This window comes from Gigantopelta aegis, chromosome 4, assembly GCF_016097555.1.
Source record: "Gigantopelta aegis isolate Gae_Host chromosome 4, Gae_host_genome, whole genome shotgun sequence".
NCBI classification, from domain to species: Eukaryota; Metazoa; Mollusca; class Gastropoda; order Neomphalida; family Peltospiridae; genus Gigantopelta; species Gigantopelta aegis.
Genome location: NC_054702.1, coordinates 107,924,227 through 107,940,432, shown reverse-complemented (window position 1 = coordinate 107,940,432; position 16,206 = coordinate 107,924,227). Strand labels below are relative to the sequence as shown.

General features: G+C 37.0%; 2 protein-coding genes across 4 annotated transcripts in view; one reads left to right on the top strand and one right to left on the bottom strand.

Annotated features, from left to right (window-relative positions):
• The first annotated feature begins 1,452 nt into the window (after positions 1-1,452).
• On the top strand, positions 1,453-14,751 carry LOC121372478 (cysteine-rich motor neuron 1 protein-like). Of its 3 annotated transcripts, XM_041498809.1 has the most exons (15): positions 1,453-1,662; positions 2,383-2,493; positions 5,901-5,993; positions 6,354-6,446; positions 7,093-7,185; positions 8,000-8,098; positions 8,332-8,430; positions 9,210-9,308; positions 9,555-9,653; positions 10,624-10,722; positions 11,002-11,094; positions 11,533-11,625; positions 12,991-13,086; positions 13,791-13,892; positions 14,413-14,751. In XM_041498809.1, exons 1-15 carry the CDS (start codon positions 1,620-1,622, stop codon positions 14,610-14,612), a joined length of 1,512 nt encoding a protein of 503 aa, XP_041354743.1. In that variant the 5' UTR covers positions 1,453-1,619; the 3' UTR covers positions 14,613-14,751. The 3 variants fall into 3 exon arrangements, with proteins under 3 accessions (XP_041354743.1, XP_041354744.1, XP_041354745.1); XM_041498810.1 differs by lacking the exon at positions 5,901-5,993 and having other exon boundaries at positions 1,456-1,662; XM_041498811.1 differs by lacking the exons at positions 8,332-8,430; positions 9,210-9,308 and having other exon boundaries at positions 1,458-1,662.
• A 985-nt stretch (positions 14,752-15,736) lies between these two features.
• The window catches only part of LOC121372477 (phytanoyl-CoA dioxygenase domain-containing protein 1-like), a 4,572-nt gene continuing 4,102 nt past the window's right edge, over positions 15,737-16,206 (bottom strand). Inside the window, exon 4 of the mRNA XM_041498808.1 lies at positions 15,737-16,206. This exon is cut by the window's right edge and continues 104 nt beyond it. Coding sequence (XP_041354742.1) covers positions 15,958-16,206 — 249 coding nt within the window. The 3' untranslated portion in view covers positions 15,737-15,957.

Below are 16,206 nucleotides of genomic sequence, written 5' to 3'. Positions count from 1 at the left end.
CGTCATTGTTGGGATAAGCACTTATTGACCCTTAAATAATACCTCATACTCTATACCTTAAAATGTTCCCCATCTTTCCATGATTACAACAAGCACAAACATGTATAGGCACCAATGAAAAATATGTCCATAGGCTTGATTTTCAGAACGAACCAAAGCTTAAAATCGCAAATAATATACAATTTGAGTTTCAAAATAAAATAAAATATGCACAATGAAAATTTAAAAAAGCACATATAAAGTAATTTGAGATATTAAATCATTTGAAAAAGTCCAATTTGAAAACATTTAACAATGTGTTTTTTTTATTCTGTTCGGTATACGTTTACGTGGAATTCATGATATAGACTAAGACAGGAAACCCTATACATTTTTCCATTAGTAGCAAGGGATCTTTTATATGCACCACCCCACAAACAGGATAACACATACCACGGCTTTTGATATTCCAGTCGTGGTACACTAGCTCTATGGGACCACATACGGGGATCAATCCTAGACCCACCGCGCATCAAGGAAGCGCTTTACCACTGGGCTACGTCCTGCCTCTCGCACTTAGGGTCTAAGAGTGTGAATTAATATGACTTCAGGCTTTAAGCTAGAAATTATTAGGATTCTGTCGAATAGCTGAAGATCTGATAGAAGGCAATCTTCGAATTAGCTTTTTGGTGATTTAATAATGAAATATATTCGCCAAATTGAAGCTAAACTCGCAACTGGATATCTGGCGAACAACCATTTAAACTCTGGTAGACTATAACCGCTTCGTGATTTAATGCATTTGATGGTTTAAAGGCAGACCTAGCCAATACTTTTTTAACATAAGACATAACTATAAAATGACAAATAATAAAACAATACACATGAAATATAGCTTTACAGAGACTGAAATATTTGGTCTAGGGAACTTTTGAAACCCTCTGTTGTGTACAGTACAAGTAGTCTAGCCATAGTCATTAGTAAACCATTTAAAACGTATGTAACCTTATGTATATAGGTGTATGTACAAAACATGTCTTTGTTCACACTTATATCTGTGTGTATTATTATGTATAAATGTCCTTATTTACCTTTACATAACGGTACTTATGTTTCAAAATGTGTCATGTTCCTTATATAATTCACATACAGAGAGAAATAAAATGTTGAGATTTGATATTGCAAAACAAAATACTGAAACGATACGCACAAAGCCACGTTGTTTGTTCAGTGTGTGATTTATTGAATTCCCATAGGAGTGAAGGAAATAGTAGATTTATGACCACCGAGTAGCACTTGTAGATAAGGCCAAGTGGTCGGGAACGGAAAAGATTCCGATTGGCATTATCAAGGTTAACGTAATAATGGGACATCGTTAAGTCTGGAGTATCATTAAAAAGAACTTTCACATATTCTAGCGGGGTACGAGTCAGCGTTCGGAAGGAACCAGTTAGTTACAAGATGTGATTAGTTGAAGTGACTTACATGAATAATTGGGGACAATCCAACCAGCAGTTTTTCAGAAGAACCAATTTCCGAGGATACGAGCTATCTGTTGTCGTATGTAGGTGTTCGTCTGCTTTATAAGTGGAATCGTTGGCAGAGCCAGCAATATTTGGCACGTCTGGAGAACTGCAAACATGTCTCTACAAGCGGCCCTGTTTGTACTGCTGACTCTGTGGGGTGAGTTGATCATTTTTGTACACCTATTAGTATTAAATCTGTAACGTTATTCAAATCAGGATTTCATACAAACAAGTGAACATTTTAAAATATAATGAAGAAGTTTGTTTTGTTTAACGACACCACTAGAGTACATTAATTAATCATCGGCTATTGGATGTCAGACATTTGGTAATTATGACTCGTAGTCATCAGAAGAAACCCGCTACATTTTTCCTAATGCAGAAAGGGATCTTTTATATGCACTTTCCAACAGACAGGAAAGCACATACCACGGCCTTTGTCCAGATGTGGTGCACTGGTTGGAACAGTAAAATATAGTGTTTAATTAACTTACTATATAATGCCACAGTTGTAAAATTGTTGACTTGTAAAAATTTGTGGATAAGATGGACTTTATTTTCGAGATTTATCAATATTTTAATTTAAATATAATGGAGATCATTGTGAAATAGAAAACAATAATTGTTAATGAATGTTGAATTTCTAATTAGCAATGTACGTATATAATTTAAATTACGTTTGAAAAGAAAATCATGTAAACTTACAACTGTTCAACTTTAATTTATTTTAAATTTCATTAAAATAGTAGTAGACTTCCTCGTTATTGATATAACCTTTGTATCATCATCATCGTCGTCATCGTCATCATCATCATCATCATCATCATCATCATCATACAGGATTCATTAATATGTTTGTTTACCGCTTGTTTTTCAGCCGCGGCTACTGCAGTGTGCCCACCCCAGGTTATGTGTCGAATGTACTGTCCTGGTGGATATGTCCAGGACGAAAATGGCTGTGATACGTGTGCGTGTGCTGGGGAGGAAGGTAATTGTTTAATTTACTTTCACTCCCAAACTTTCACACTAAATTATTATGCAAGATAATATATGTATAGATATATTTTTTAAAGATGAAAAAAATCCAGCAAAAGAAAGTCGAAATGATCGTGGTTAGTTTGACCAAATTATAACAAGAATATCTTAGATATTGACCAGAATAAACTTTTAGATTAAACCTCACTGAAGCCAAAGTCTATGAAGATTTAATTCCGCATAGTATAGTTCTATCAGAATGTTGGTGGAAATACTGATTAAGTATTATTTGGTTCAGAAACTTTAAAAAGCTAAACATACACAATATTTCTATAATTATGTGTAGAGACATTGGATATATCTGGTATTAGACTGGCACGAATGAGAAAAATCAATATGTTTTGTCGACGTACCACAGTCAATATCTATACGGTACTGAAGTGAGATAGCAAATAAAGCTGTCGCTTGGAACAGATTTAACGATATAGTTTGGGCTTTGGTCAACAACAAGCGTCTGTTTTGTTCATAAAGTACTTTACTTATCAGCAATAATACTGCCACACCCACATTAGGTCACAAATCTGTCAGGCAGATATCTAAATAATTGGATCTAATACTGCACTATAATTATGGGTTTGGTACTGAGCATGTGTCACAGACATTAAGCAAACTGACGCTATTAATGACAGTAACATGAATATACAACCTCATTAATCATGAATGTTTTATTGTTACGTAGTTATATGTGAAACACCTTCCGACTCTACACTACACTAAAGACAACACAATTGGGAATTCTTAAAGCATTACCTTTTTAAAAATGTGCTCAGACACACTATACCTGTACCTTCGTTTTTAATAAAATAAAACCAGATTTATGTACATGTATGGAATTAAAGTGCAGCTCATACTTTTATTAAATATCTTGGGGTCATTAGGGGTGGGATGTTTGGGATGGTGTGAGAGATGACTTAGGATTCAAAGCAAAAATAAACAAAAATATGCTAACTTTGTGAATTATAATGAGATAATAAGATATTGAAAAAATCAACATAAACATGTATATTTGGTAGCGTGTAAAAACACACACACACACACACACACACACACACACACACAATTACAACAAAAATGTGTGTGCTATATTTTCAACAAAAATAATATATACAAAAAATTATATATACAAAAATAGTATATACAAAAATAGTATGGGTTATATACTACTCAAAAGAATTTAAGGGTCAGACGATATTTTCGACATTATTTTCTGAATGTCAATTATATTAGCTAGACCATAATGTCACGCATGGTATTGTTCCATTTTGACGAAAGTGGGTCTAAGCAACCCATAAATGAATTAAAATCCACTGTCATTGAAAATGGCTGTGATACGTGTGCGTGTGCTGGGGAGGAAGGTAATTGTTTAATTTACTTTCACTCCCAAACTTTTACACTAAATTATTATGCAAGATAATAACATGTATAGATATATTTTTTAAAGATGAAAAAAATCCAGCAAAAGAAAGTCGAAATGATCGTGGTTAGTTTGACCAAATTATTACAAGAATATCTTAGATATTGACCAGAATAAACCTTTAGATTAAACCTCACTGAAGCCAAAGTCTATGAAGATTTAATTCCGCATAGTATAGTTCTATCAGAATGTTGGTGGAAATACTGATTAAGTATTATTTGGTTCAGAAACTTTAAAAAGCTAAACATACACAATATTTCTATAATTAAGTGTAGAGACATCGGATATATCTATTAGACTGGCACGAATGAGAAAAATCAATATGTTTTGTCGACGTACCACAGTCAATATCTATACGGTACTGAAGTGAGATAGCAAATAAAGCTGTATAAAGTGGGTCTAAGCAACCCATAAATGAATTAAAATCCACTGTCATTGACACTGCCGACTAGTTCTAATGGCGAAAACATGCTTACATTTGCACGTAAATTAGGGCGAAAGCGAAAGGTCTGCTAAGTGCCCATAACTTGCTTTTTCACAAAGCGCTTCATTTGCACGCTTTGCATGTGTATTCCATGTTCCCAATGCTGAATTTCCGTATAATTGGAGCTTGCGTTCGTGTACGTGCACACTCCAAATTCGACAATGGTACGACGTCAACTAACTATCGAAGATCGAGGAAGGGCTATTGCTTGGCTTCAGGATGGCAATGCGCAAAGAAATGTTGCTCTGAGACTTGGTGTCAGTCAGTGTCGTTGGCCGACTGTGGCAACGGTACCAAGCAACGAATTCTGTTCGAAATCGTCCACGTTCGGGAAGACCCCGAAGCACTACAAATAGAGAGGACCGCTACATCACCAATATGGCTCTACGTCAACGCACAACCACTGCACGCCGATTACGTGACAATCTGCGGACTGCGACTGGAACTCGAGTGTCTGATCAAACCATACGCAATCGTCTGAGAGCCAATAATCTACGCTGACGTCGCCAGGCTGTTCGACCACCACTCCTACCACGTCACAGAACGGCCAGACGTCACTGGTGCACACTTCATCTGCGGTGGCAACGTGTTCAGTGGGGTCGAGTGATGTTCACTGATGAGTCCAGGTTTAGTCTCCAGTTCAACGACGGTCGGGTTCGTGTCTACAGACGTCCTGGGGAGCGCTTCGCTGACGTTAACGTTAGACAACGTCACCGGTTCGGTGGTGGCAGCGTCATGGTGTGGGGCGGCATCTCTATCCACCACAGGACCCCCCTCTATGTGGTGGATGGCAATCTGAATGGAATCCGCTATCTGAATGAGATTATCCGGCCGTTGGTTCTCCCAGGCCTTCAGCAGATTGGCGGCGGGGCAGTTCTGCAGGATGACAATGCCAGACCCCACCGCGTCAGGGTGGTAACGGACTTTCTCAGACAACAAGGTATCGCCAGGATGGATTGGCCAGCATATTCGCCTGACTTGGCCCCAATAGAGGACGCCTGGGACGAATTAGGCAGGAGAGTTCGGGATAACCATGCCCCTCCGGCCAACCTTCATGATCTGGGTCAACTTCTTATGGCAGAGTGGCAGGCCATTCCCCAAGAGTTCTTCAGACGTCTGATCAACAGCATGAGGCAACGATGTGTCGAGTGTATTCGCGCCAGGGGTGGATTCACACACTATTAAACGAATGTTCTAATGTGTAAAATCAATGTTTGACAACCTTCAACTTTGACAGCATGTCATGTGACTTTCTTGTATACAGTGACGTTTATTTGTGTTTTTTTGTAAATATGGAACAATAAATAAAAAATTTGGTGTAGTTTACATCATCAATCTAATACACTCTGAAACTTATTTGGTTATAAATTTTTGACCCTTAAATTCTTTTGAGTAGTATATATAGAAATAAAACATTGACACCTCAACATGTTGACATAATTCCAAGCTATGTTTCTTCCAGAGTCCAAATGTCCCCCTAAACCGATGTGTATGATGTTTTGTCCTAATGGATTCGTTAAAGACGAAAATGGTTGCGACCTGTGCCGATGTGCCGGTATGCGTGTCATTGATATGACATTTATATTTGTATTGATTGCATTTGTACATGTGTATTGTATTTCGAACTATTAATATCTGTATTGCATTTGCATTAATTTTTTATCACCCTTTTTCCTCTCTACGTACGTTTTGTACTGTAAAAAATTAAGAAGAAAAAGACGATTGTTATCATATAGTTATGTTATGAAATTCATGTTGAAAACCCCCATGTTTTTTTGCTTTTTCGTTGTTTTGATTTTTGATTGATTGATTGATTGATTGATTTATTCATTATTATTATTATTATTATTATTATTATTATTATTACTATCATTATTATTTTAATTTTTAATTTGTTTGTTTGTTTTTTCTTCAGAAATCAAATGTCCTCCAAAACCAATGTGCATGATGTTTTGTGAAAATGGATTCGCTAAAGACGAAAATGGCTGCGATCTATGTAAATGTGTAGGTGAGTATAACATCTGATGGGCCTCCCTCCTACACACAATGCTCAATAGAAAAAACACTTTGAGAGTTCTGAATTATACAGCTGAATGTATACTTATGTACAACAGGAAACTGTTAATACAAGTAGCTACAGTTGTCAACTTAACGGATACTGTGTATCGGGCATTGCTTGCTATGTTGTTGTTGCTGGGGGTTTTATATATATATATAGTAGATTAAAATTCGAAATGAAGCAAGACAAGAAATTGTTAGCTGGTAAAATCATCAAAAGTAAAATTTTAAAGTTTGTCTTGTTTAACGACACCACTAGAGCACAATGATTTATTAATCATCGGCTATTAATAGCAAGGGGTTGTTTTGTATTCACCATCCCACATGCAAGATAGCACATACCACAGTCTTTGATATACGAGTTGTGGTGTACTGGCTGGAACAAGAAATAGTCTAATGGTCCCACTAACGGAGATCAATAATCCTAAACCGATCGCGCATCACGCGAGCGTTTTACCACTGGGCCCATTGCTTTATAACATCTAGCTAGGGTGTCTGACGTGTGTTAAAACAAATCGTTATCCATTCAAGGAATAAAATATTCACAATTCTGGGTGCTGATATAATTCCATGTTTTATGTGTTTTACTTGTACAGAGTCCAAATGTCCCCCCAAACCGATATGTATGATGTTTTGTCCAAATGGATTCGTTAAAGACGAAAATGGCTGCGACCTGTGCCAGTGTGTCGGTATGTGTGTCATTTTTATACCTATACTCTTACAACAAAGTCTTTATTAAACTGTGCATAAACTTTATCATTGATTCTAGATCTGTTATTATTTTTTTTTATTAAAGGATTATAATGTAAGAACCACATTCTGCATTAAGTGTTTAGGATAATGTATGTTTGTTTGTTTTGTTTAAAGACACCACTAGCGCACATTGATTTGGTAATTCTGACACATAGTCATCAGAGAAAATCCGCTACATTTTCTTAATGCAGCAAGGGATCTTTTATATGCCTTTTCCCACAGACAGGAAAGCACATACCACGACCACATACCAGTTGTGGAGCACTGGTTGGAACGAGAAAGGATAACGTAATGCCTCCGTGTATTAGTAGCAAAACTAGGATTGTTCTAAAGATGAAGCCCAGACACAAAGTTGCTAAGATTATTTAGTTTGAACTATAACAGTATTTGGTTAGCACGGAATCAAAGGAGACGGCGGCAAGCTTGTGAAAACAAATTGAAGGGAGTGACTAATTGCTCCCCATACTTAAATTATGGGCAGCCATTGAAGATGTTACCACATTCCCCATGTACATTGAGCACTGCTATTTAATGATTTTGTAGTATTATTTTAATCATGTTATAGGGAGCTAAAATCACTCTACTTGAAGTATTGTTAGAGGAGTGATGGGGAGTCAGAGTGATAGTTCCGTCCGTAGCAGTCATGAAGCATCCAGTAATATGCTTTACAGACGGGGTTTTCCAAATGAATCTGGGCGTGCTATATACATTCTGCAATGTATGTCATTATTCTATGTTTTCAATTTTTAGAACCGAAACTTAAATGTCCACCTAGATCTCACTGTAGGAGGTATTGCAAACATGGATTTCTCAAAGACGAAAACGGATGTAACCTTTGTCGGTGCAAAGGTATGTATAGATCTCCACCGCTTTTGCGAAACGTCACTCCTACATATATTTAAAAGGATTTTAAAAGTAAAAGTAAAACAATGATTATTTTTTTCATTATATTATTAGTTTGAACTATAATAGTATTTGGTTAGCACCGAATCAAAGGAGACGGCGGCAAGGTTGATAAAATTAAGATTTGGTCTTGAAGCCAATATTTAGTTTTCTTATGAAGCTATTTTTACCACCTACAGAAGCAGATTCCGAATGCCCCCCACAAGTCATGTGCAGGATGCACTGCGAACACGGGTTTATGACAGATGACAAAGGATGTCAGCTTTGCAGGTGTAAAGGTGAGTACAGGCGTGAGATATTGTATCTGTATCAAGGGTGTTATAATATACAGGTCAAATAAAGAAGATATTCTGCATGCTTCATAGGAGTGATAGAAAATAAATATTTATATCATATTTATTGATCATAAATCATGTTTTCCTTTTCATGTCTTTGTTTTACACCCAGGAGCCAGTCGTTTTGATTATTAATGAATGCAATAATTAATTTATAAATACCTCTATATTTCGCCACAAAATATACAATATAAATATTGCAATAGCTCTATACATTCTAATATAAGAACTAAATATGAATATGTTATGAAAAGATCTCGAACCCAAACTATCTGTTATCCTTCTAATATCAAAAGAATACAGCACTGTTTAAGAGATATGTAAAATTACATTCAATATTTAGTATATATCGGGTAATTAAAACACATCCCATTTTTTAAAGTTGAATAGAAGGAAATGTATGCCACATAGAACAATGAAAGTGTGCGCACAAAGCAGGCACAAATCAGCTGACTGTGTAGTCTCGTCTCTGTGGATATTAAACGTGATAACTACTATTTAATTGTGAGGTCTGCTGTGGCAATGAATGATCCACTGGCATGCTTTTCTAACTAGGCCTAATAGAGACTTTATTTTTAGTTGTTATATTTTAATTTGTTTATATAATTTAATTTTTTTGAATTGGGGGGGGGGGGGGGGGGGGGGTTACGAATCTGAGCCGCTCTGAATATTCAACAGTGTACATGTATATCTTTTTCCTTTCGTTTTTTTTCGTTTTTCAGAACCGAAACTTAAATGTCCAGCTAGATCGTATTGTAGGAGATACTGCAAACATGGATTTCTAAAAGACGAGAACGGATGTAATCTTTGTCGGTGCAAAGGTATGTATAGATCATCTTCAAAGACTTTTCAATGAAAGTGAAAAAAAACCCCAAAAAACCCCACCACCACCATTACTAAACTCCATCACTACATGTATTTTAAAGGATTTTAAAACTAAAAACAAAAGAGATTAATTTGCATTACGTAATTAATTAGGCTTACATTCGATTTCCATTAATGAAATGAAGATTTTGTCTTGAAGCCAATATTACGCTTTTTGATGAAGCCATTTTTACCACCCACAGAAGCAGATACCGAATGCCCTCCACAAGTCATGTGCAGGATGCACTGCGAACACGGGTTTATGTCCGATGACAAAGGATGTCAGCTTTGCAGATGTAAAGGTGAGTACGGGTATGAAGTAACAGGCACAGAAGAGCAGGGTGTGTGTGTGGGGGGTGGGGGGCAGGGCATTCCATGTGTTCCCAAGCACCATCTCCAGACTGTGGGGGGGGTGGGCCCAGCTCCACCAGGTTGGCGCAGTGGGTGGTGCTGAATCAAAAATATTATTGGTAGTAAATCTTAAGGCATAGATTAATTTTACTTGTAGAATGCAGAACATTGCATTTCAGGACATCTAGTTTTCAAAATTTTACGGGGGAGCATACCTCAAACCCCCTAGAAACTTTGCTTTGCGCCCTCAATCTCAGTCAACCCTCTTTCCCTGCTACTTCCGCCGTGCCCGAGTATGGTTTATATGAGATGTGCACCAAGAACGTTACTAAACTTACTATATAGGTCAAACAAAGATATATATTATGCTGCAGGTGTGATGTACATGAATAACTATGTACATCCACACATCGTTCCAGTTTGGCCAACGCCAACGCAGTGTTCAACAGCACGTCTTGTCTAAATGATTAATTTTACATTAATTACATAAACAGACAGGGATCGATCCCCGTTGGTGGGACTATTATAGGCTATTTTTCGCTCCAGTCAGTGCACCACAAATGGTATATCAAAGACTGGTGTGTGTGCTATTCTGTCTGTGTGATAGTGCATATAAAAGATCCCTTGCTACTAATGGAAAAATGTAGCGGGTTTCCTCTCTTAGAATAAATGTCAAAATTACCAAATGTTTGACATCCAATAGTCAATGATTAATAAATCAGTGTCCTTTAGTGGTGTCGTTCAATAAAAAAACTTCTTTTTTTAAGACAGACAGTAATATTGTTACTGATTATATGTTTGTGATTTTGTTTTGAACGCAGTAGCCAGTGTTTCTGATTAAGATGTTTAATTATTTCATTAATTCACCAATACCTCATAGTGCTGTATTTCATTCACTAATTATACTGCCTCGTTAAACAGAACCTGAATCTCGATGTCCACCACAAGTCATGTGCAGGATGTTCTGTGAACATGGATTCATGACAGACGAAAACGGCTGTCAACTCTGCAAATGTAAAGGTGTGTACCCATTACCAATATAACAATTTTTGTTTACAAGTATGTTGAAATGAACGTTAAGTATCCCCTTGAGACAATTTACACCCTAATAATCATCAATTTGAACCATATTGTAGACCTACATGATTTGGGAGAACAGTATTCTGACCCCTTAAAAAAAAGATTGTTTTTATCAGTAATAAACTGTTTTCTTGTTATGTTTCACTGTCCATATACTACGGTTATTGTCTAACATAATATTATGTTATTAAAACTATAACGGTTACATATTTATTACAGAAAGCAAATGTCCTCCTAAACCGATGTGCATGATGTTTTGTCCCAATGGATTTGAGAAAGATGAGAATGGATGCGACCTTTGTAAATGCAAAGGTATATGTTTGTTTGTTGTCTACTATACTGATATAATATCTTCCTTTAATTTCCTCCGCATGTATAGACACTAAAAACTAGTACACCAAAACGTCTTCTAATTGTTCAATATTCTGAGCACAATTATTGTCTGTTTTAATTACGTTTAATTTACATGAAATGTTAATTGTCGGACTTAACACAAATGTATACCATAAATTAAATTCCACGTTAGGAAAAACTGAAATTATGTCTTTGACCGAGAGTGTGGGTTTTGAGGGTGGGAGTTGTTCTCAAGAATATTTAATATTCAAGACGTCTTCTCCAAATATTGCATGCACATATAGGCTCCTACATTGCTTCCTTTCATTACATTTTAAAAATCGGTGACTGTTTTGTTCGTGCCGATTGTCGTACTGTATAGACAACATAACAATTCTGGTTGTCTTCGACTTGCAGAAAATTCCTGTCCCCCGCAGGTGATGTGTAGGATGCAATGCTCTGAAGGGTTTGCTCTTGACGAGAATGGCTGTCAAGTCTGCAGGTGCAAAGGTATGGTCCGTCCCATCCTCCTACAAATATGTTGTGGGGTTTTTTTTTGTAAATAATTTCAGTTTGGTTTGACATAAAAAGAAAAGTAAATGTGTTTTGGAAATAACAAAACAGTAATAGTATCTGTGTGTACAATTTAGAAAACAATCGAATTAGAAATAAATAATTTGTGGTAAATTTCATAGTATGAAAGAAGGCGTTCCCTGTAGGAAGAACTATAGAACTGCATGTTCATCAAGGACATATGAAAAATGCCTTTTTAAATTTAAAAATGTCTTTTGTTTGGTCTAGCTTGAGAAGACCATTACATTACCAACTCGAACTGTGTTCCGATTTCTTTTATTATACGCCCTCTCCTGTACGTAGGCTACAACGAACATTCTGTTGCAATTTTGTCCGGGTGTTTCCCAGATTGACTGGATTAGCTAGTTGTAGTTTTCTCATTGATATTGTTTTACAACATAACTCTATCGTATTCTAAAAATGTAGAAAATACTAATGTCATTAGGATTGAACTCATATCTTTCAATTCACTTCGCCTTTTCCCACCAAGTCACGCAAAGATATCATGTGACGTCATTTTAAAAGAATAAAGCTAGTGGCACATTTATACCATCCACAAACACTTGAAGCGATCTTTGCGGAACATCAGCAACTTTAGCTATACAATATAATACAAGTTCCTGTGATATCACTGACGTTTCGAACAAGAAGTCACCTGGGTCCGTGCTTATAAAACATAAAGTCTAGACTTTAATAAAGTCCAGACTTTAACGTAAAGCTATCTGAATGGCATTGCCATGAGGTTAAAGTCTGGACTTTAATATATTAAAGTCTAGACTTTAAGGTTTATAAGCACGGGGCCTGGGCCTGGGATAACGTTCACTTTACTCAGATTTTCTGAGAGAATGTAAAGTTGATTTCATTTTCATTTCATTTCAACACATTTTCATGCTTATATCCAATTAAGGTTCAAGCACGCTGTACTGGGCACACACCTGAGCTGTCTGTGATGTCTGTACAGGAAAGTGGGTTAGTTGTTAGTTGTTAGTGAGAGAAAAGAGGGTGTCGTTAAAACTCGCTCTGGGTGGGAGCCGATACCAGGCTGCGAACCCTGTGGCCTGTACCTACCAGCCTTATGTCCGATGGCTTAACCACGACACCCACCGAGGCCGGTTGCAAAATTGAATATAAGTTCCGAGATTAGAGTTTGTGATCATTTTTAGATGGCTCTTTAACTATACATTCAACATAATCCACACCACACACTAGTTCTTTTGTTATAAAATATACAAAATTAAGTATTACATTACTGTATTACTACGATAGTCTGATTGTCCAGGTGTTATTTATAACTAATTCCAGGTACTCAGTGTCCTCCCATGGCCTCGTGCAGAAAGAGTTGTCCCGATGGCTTCAAAAAGGACAAGAAGGGATGTGATAAATGTAAATGTAAAAAAGGTATGCATATTATAGAAGAGTGAGTGAAAGAGAGATGGACACACACACACACACACACAAACACACACACACACACACACACACAGAGAGAGAGAGAGAGAGAGAGAGAGAGAGAGAGAGAGAGAGAGAGAGAGAGAGAGATATATAGACAGACAGACAGACAGACAGAGACAGACAGACAGACAGTTTGTTTATTTGTTTTTGTTTAACGATACCACTTGCGCACACTGATTTATTAATCATCGGCTATTGGATGTGAAACATTTGGTAATTCCAAAATATAGTCTTAGAGACGAAACCCGCTACATTTTTGCATTAGTTCCAAGGGATCGTTTATATGCACCACCCCACAGACGGCCACATACCACGGCCTTTTATATACCAGTCGTTATGCACTGGCTGGAACGAGAAATAGCCCAATCGGCATACCGACGAGGATCGATCCCAGACTGACCGCGCACCAAGCGAGCGCTTTACCACTGGGCTACGTCCCGCCGTCGACAGAGACAGAGACAGAACACCAGCTTCTATCTTCTCATTATCTTATTTAGGATCCCAACACCATTTCGTAAAATATATTGCAGTGCGTATATTTTATAATGTATATTATATATAGTTCGAAATATGTATACTATATAGTACAGTTCGTTATGTTTATACTATTTTAATTATAATTATAATGTGTGTGTTATTTTACAATATAGTTCACAAGTGTCGCCAAAAAGCGTGTAACCTCCAGTGTCCGTTTGGAAAAAAGAAAACACGCAAAGGGTGTGAACGTTGCAAGTGTCAGTGGCCAAGCAAAGGTATGTATTATCTAACCACACTTGTATCATGCCACTAGTGTAAAGAGATCCACGAATAACGACCACCTGTTATAATGGCAATATAGATATTTCTTCTGTTTATGGATGCATGCATTTTACATAAAGACAACTTGTCCATAAAACTATGTAGGTCCCATTGGTGAAATCCCAGATTGACGTTAGACTGTTGGGGTGGGGGGATTCTCATATATACATCCATCTAGTAACCAATATACAGTTCATTCTGGGATGTTATTAAACATTGTTCATTCATTCATTCATATTTGAATGTTTATTTTACTCTTTTTGTTACTTTGTTTGGGATAAGGAATATAACAAAAATAAAAATTACTAACGCCCCCCCCCCCCCCCGATCATATTACACATGTGTAATTATTATCACCGTATTAAAGTTTGAGTGGCTTTAACAGAATCTGAATTTTTATTTCATATTATAAATCATTGTATATTTATTTTACCATGAATTTTAATGTAACATATGTTTTGATGTATTGTATAGAAGCGTTGACAAAGCACTGCGATTCGATAAAGGTGGCGTGTCACAAAGCCTGCCCTAATGGCTTCAAGAAAGATAAAATGGGTTGTGAGACCTGTCGATGTAAGCGCAACAAGAAGCAACGCGGGCGAGGGCGACGTAAATCGAGAAAATCCAGGAAGGTGAAGAGAACGTCGTTTAAAGGCGCAACGAAATTATTTTAAATGCACGGGCATCATTAAACAACGTGGACGGGAACAAGGGAATCAATAAAATGTAATGAAACCGAAGGACGAAATTAATTACTTCAAGAAACTGTTGATTTATTCTGGTATTTTTGAGGTCATAAATATTTAACATCGGTATAAGCGTTAGTTGTTTTTTTGTAACATTTTCACAATGCAGTGAAGCCAGTGACAGGTGATGAAAACAAGAGTCAATATTGAAAACAAGAGTCGATATTGAATACCCACACTAGAAAGTTGCATTAGTCTTCATTGTAGTTACCACACCTCACTGGCAAAGGGATTCTATATTAGAATGGGTGCACAAATCCTGTTAGGATTGTAAGACAGGCCAATACATAAGGTAGAGAAAGAAAGAAAATGTGTGATGTGGTGTAAGGATCATGGCCCCCAAAACTCTCCGTCCCCTGCCTCCTCGGCTACGGCAATGTCACACCTGGTACGGTCAACAAACACATTTTTGTTTTTAATCTGAAACAAGAAGGGGTGAATAACAAAATCTCTGCCACTGGCAATTTCAACATTCACATGTCAAAAACATATTTTCAGAACCCAGCCACTAGAAGGTTCAAATGGACAATGTTTATGACCATTAATTGTTTAATAATAAATACCTAAATAGATGCACATCGAGTGTACAAGACCAGGAATCATTAACTAAATGAAAGCTCTGCAAACAAAACTGCAAATGCCGTTAGAAGCAAAGAACCACGAGATAAGATGAGATTCCACTAACACCCAATCGTTGGCGTATGCACTTTTGGTGGCCTTTAGGCTGTAGCGTGATTAGTTTTGTATTGCTACCCCATTCATGTTGGGCTACGTACCGCCCTTGTTGTTATCAAGTTGGATCATCCGTCTCTAGATTCGTCAAAGATAGCAGTATTACCTTGCTAGTTGCATGTAATTTAATTTGATGTCGGTATTTTACTTTTGGAATGTTCTTACATGTTTTAAATAAGGTGGTTTCAGTTACATACCAAAACATACAAAACGTATTAGATGTAAAACGTTCCCCCGAGTGCGCGCACATGCGCACACACTTGACGAACCATGAAAACAAAATGAAGTTAACTAGCTAAAACGAAAAATGAAGATCGAAGTATGATTTGAATATACATGCAAATATATACTTTTATTTCAATAAATAACATGAAAATTAACAAATGTCTAAATCTGGGTCAATATTGAGCTTGACTGTCCCACGTGATTATTTGTTGAAGCGCCCTAAATGAAATGAAACAAGTTCTTAACAGTTTGTTGTTAAAGATATGCACAGCACCGTATTGCACATATCACGTGTGCAGTACCACGTGATACACGTTTATTTACGCCAGTCAAACCATTCAGGCGAGTGATCTTCAAAATTCTTGTGCTCATCCTTCCCAGAAACCAATACCGTCGTTGGAAACTTTCTTGGTCGGTTCTCGTCTTTGATAGGATAAGCCGTGGTTGCTATGTAGCGAATGACGAATCCGCATCTGCGCCGATTGGACCTGTTGGGTTCACTTCCGTGCACGATATGCCCGTGGTGAAGCGACATTTGACCTGCTTTCAGCGGACATGGTATCGC

Excerpts from the sequence above, each read along its gene's own strand:
- LOC121372478 (XM_041498809.1), top strand. The coding sequence starts at position 1,620 with ATGTCTCTACAAGCGGCCCTGTTTGTACTGCTGACTCTGTGGG. Across the intron at positions 9,654-10,623 it reads TCAGCTTTGCAGATGTAAAG|AACCTGAATCTCGATGTCCA; the intron begins GTGAGTACGGGT and ends CTCGTTAAACAG. Across the intron at positions 11,095-11,532 it reads CGACCTTTGTAAATGCAAAG|AAAATTCCTGTCCCCCGCAG; the intron begins GTATATGTTTGT and ends TTCGACTTGCAG.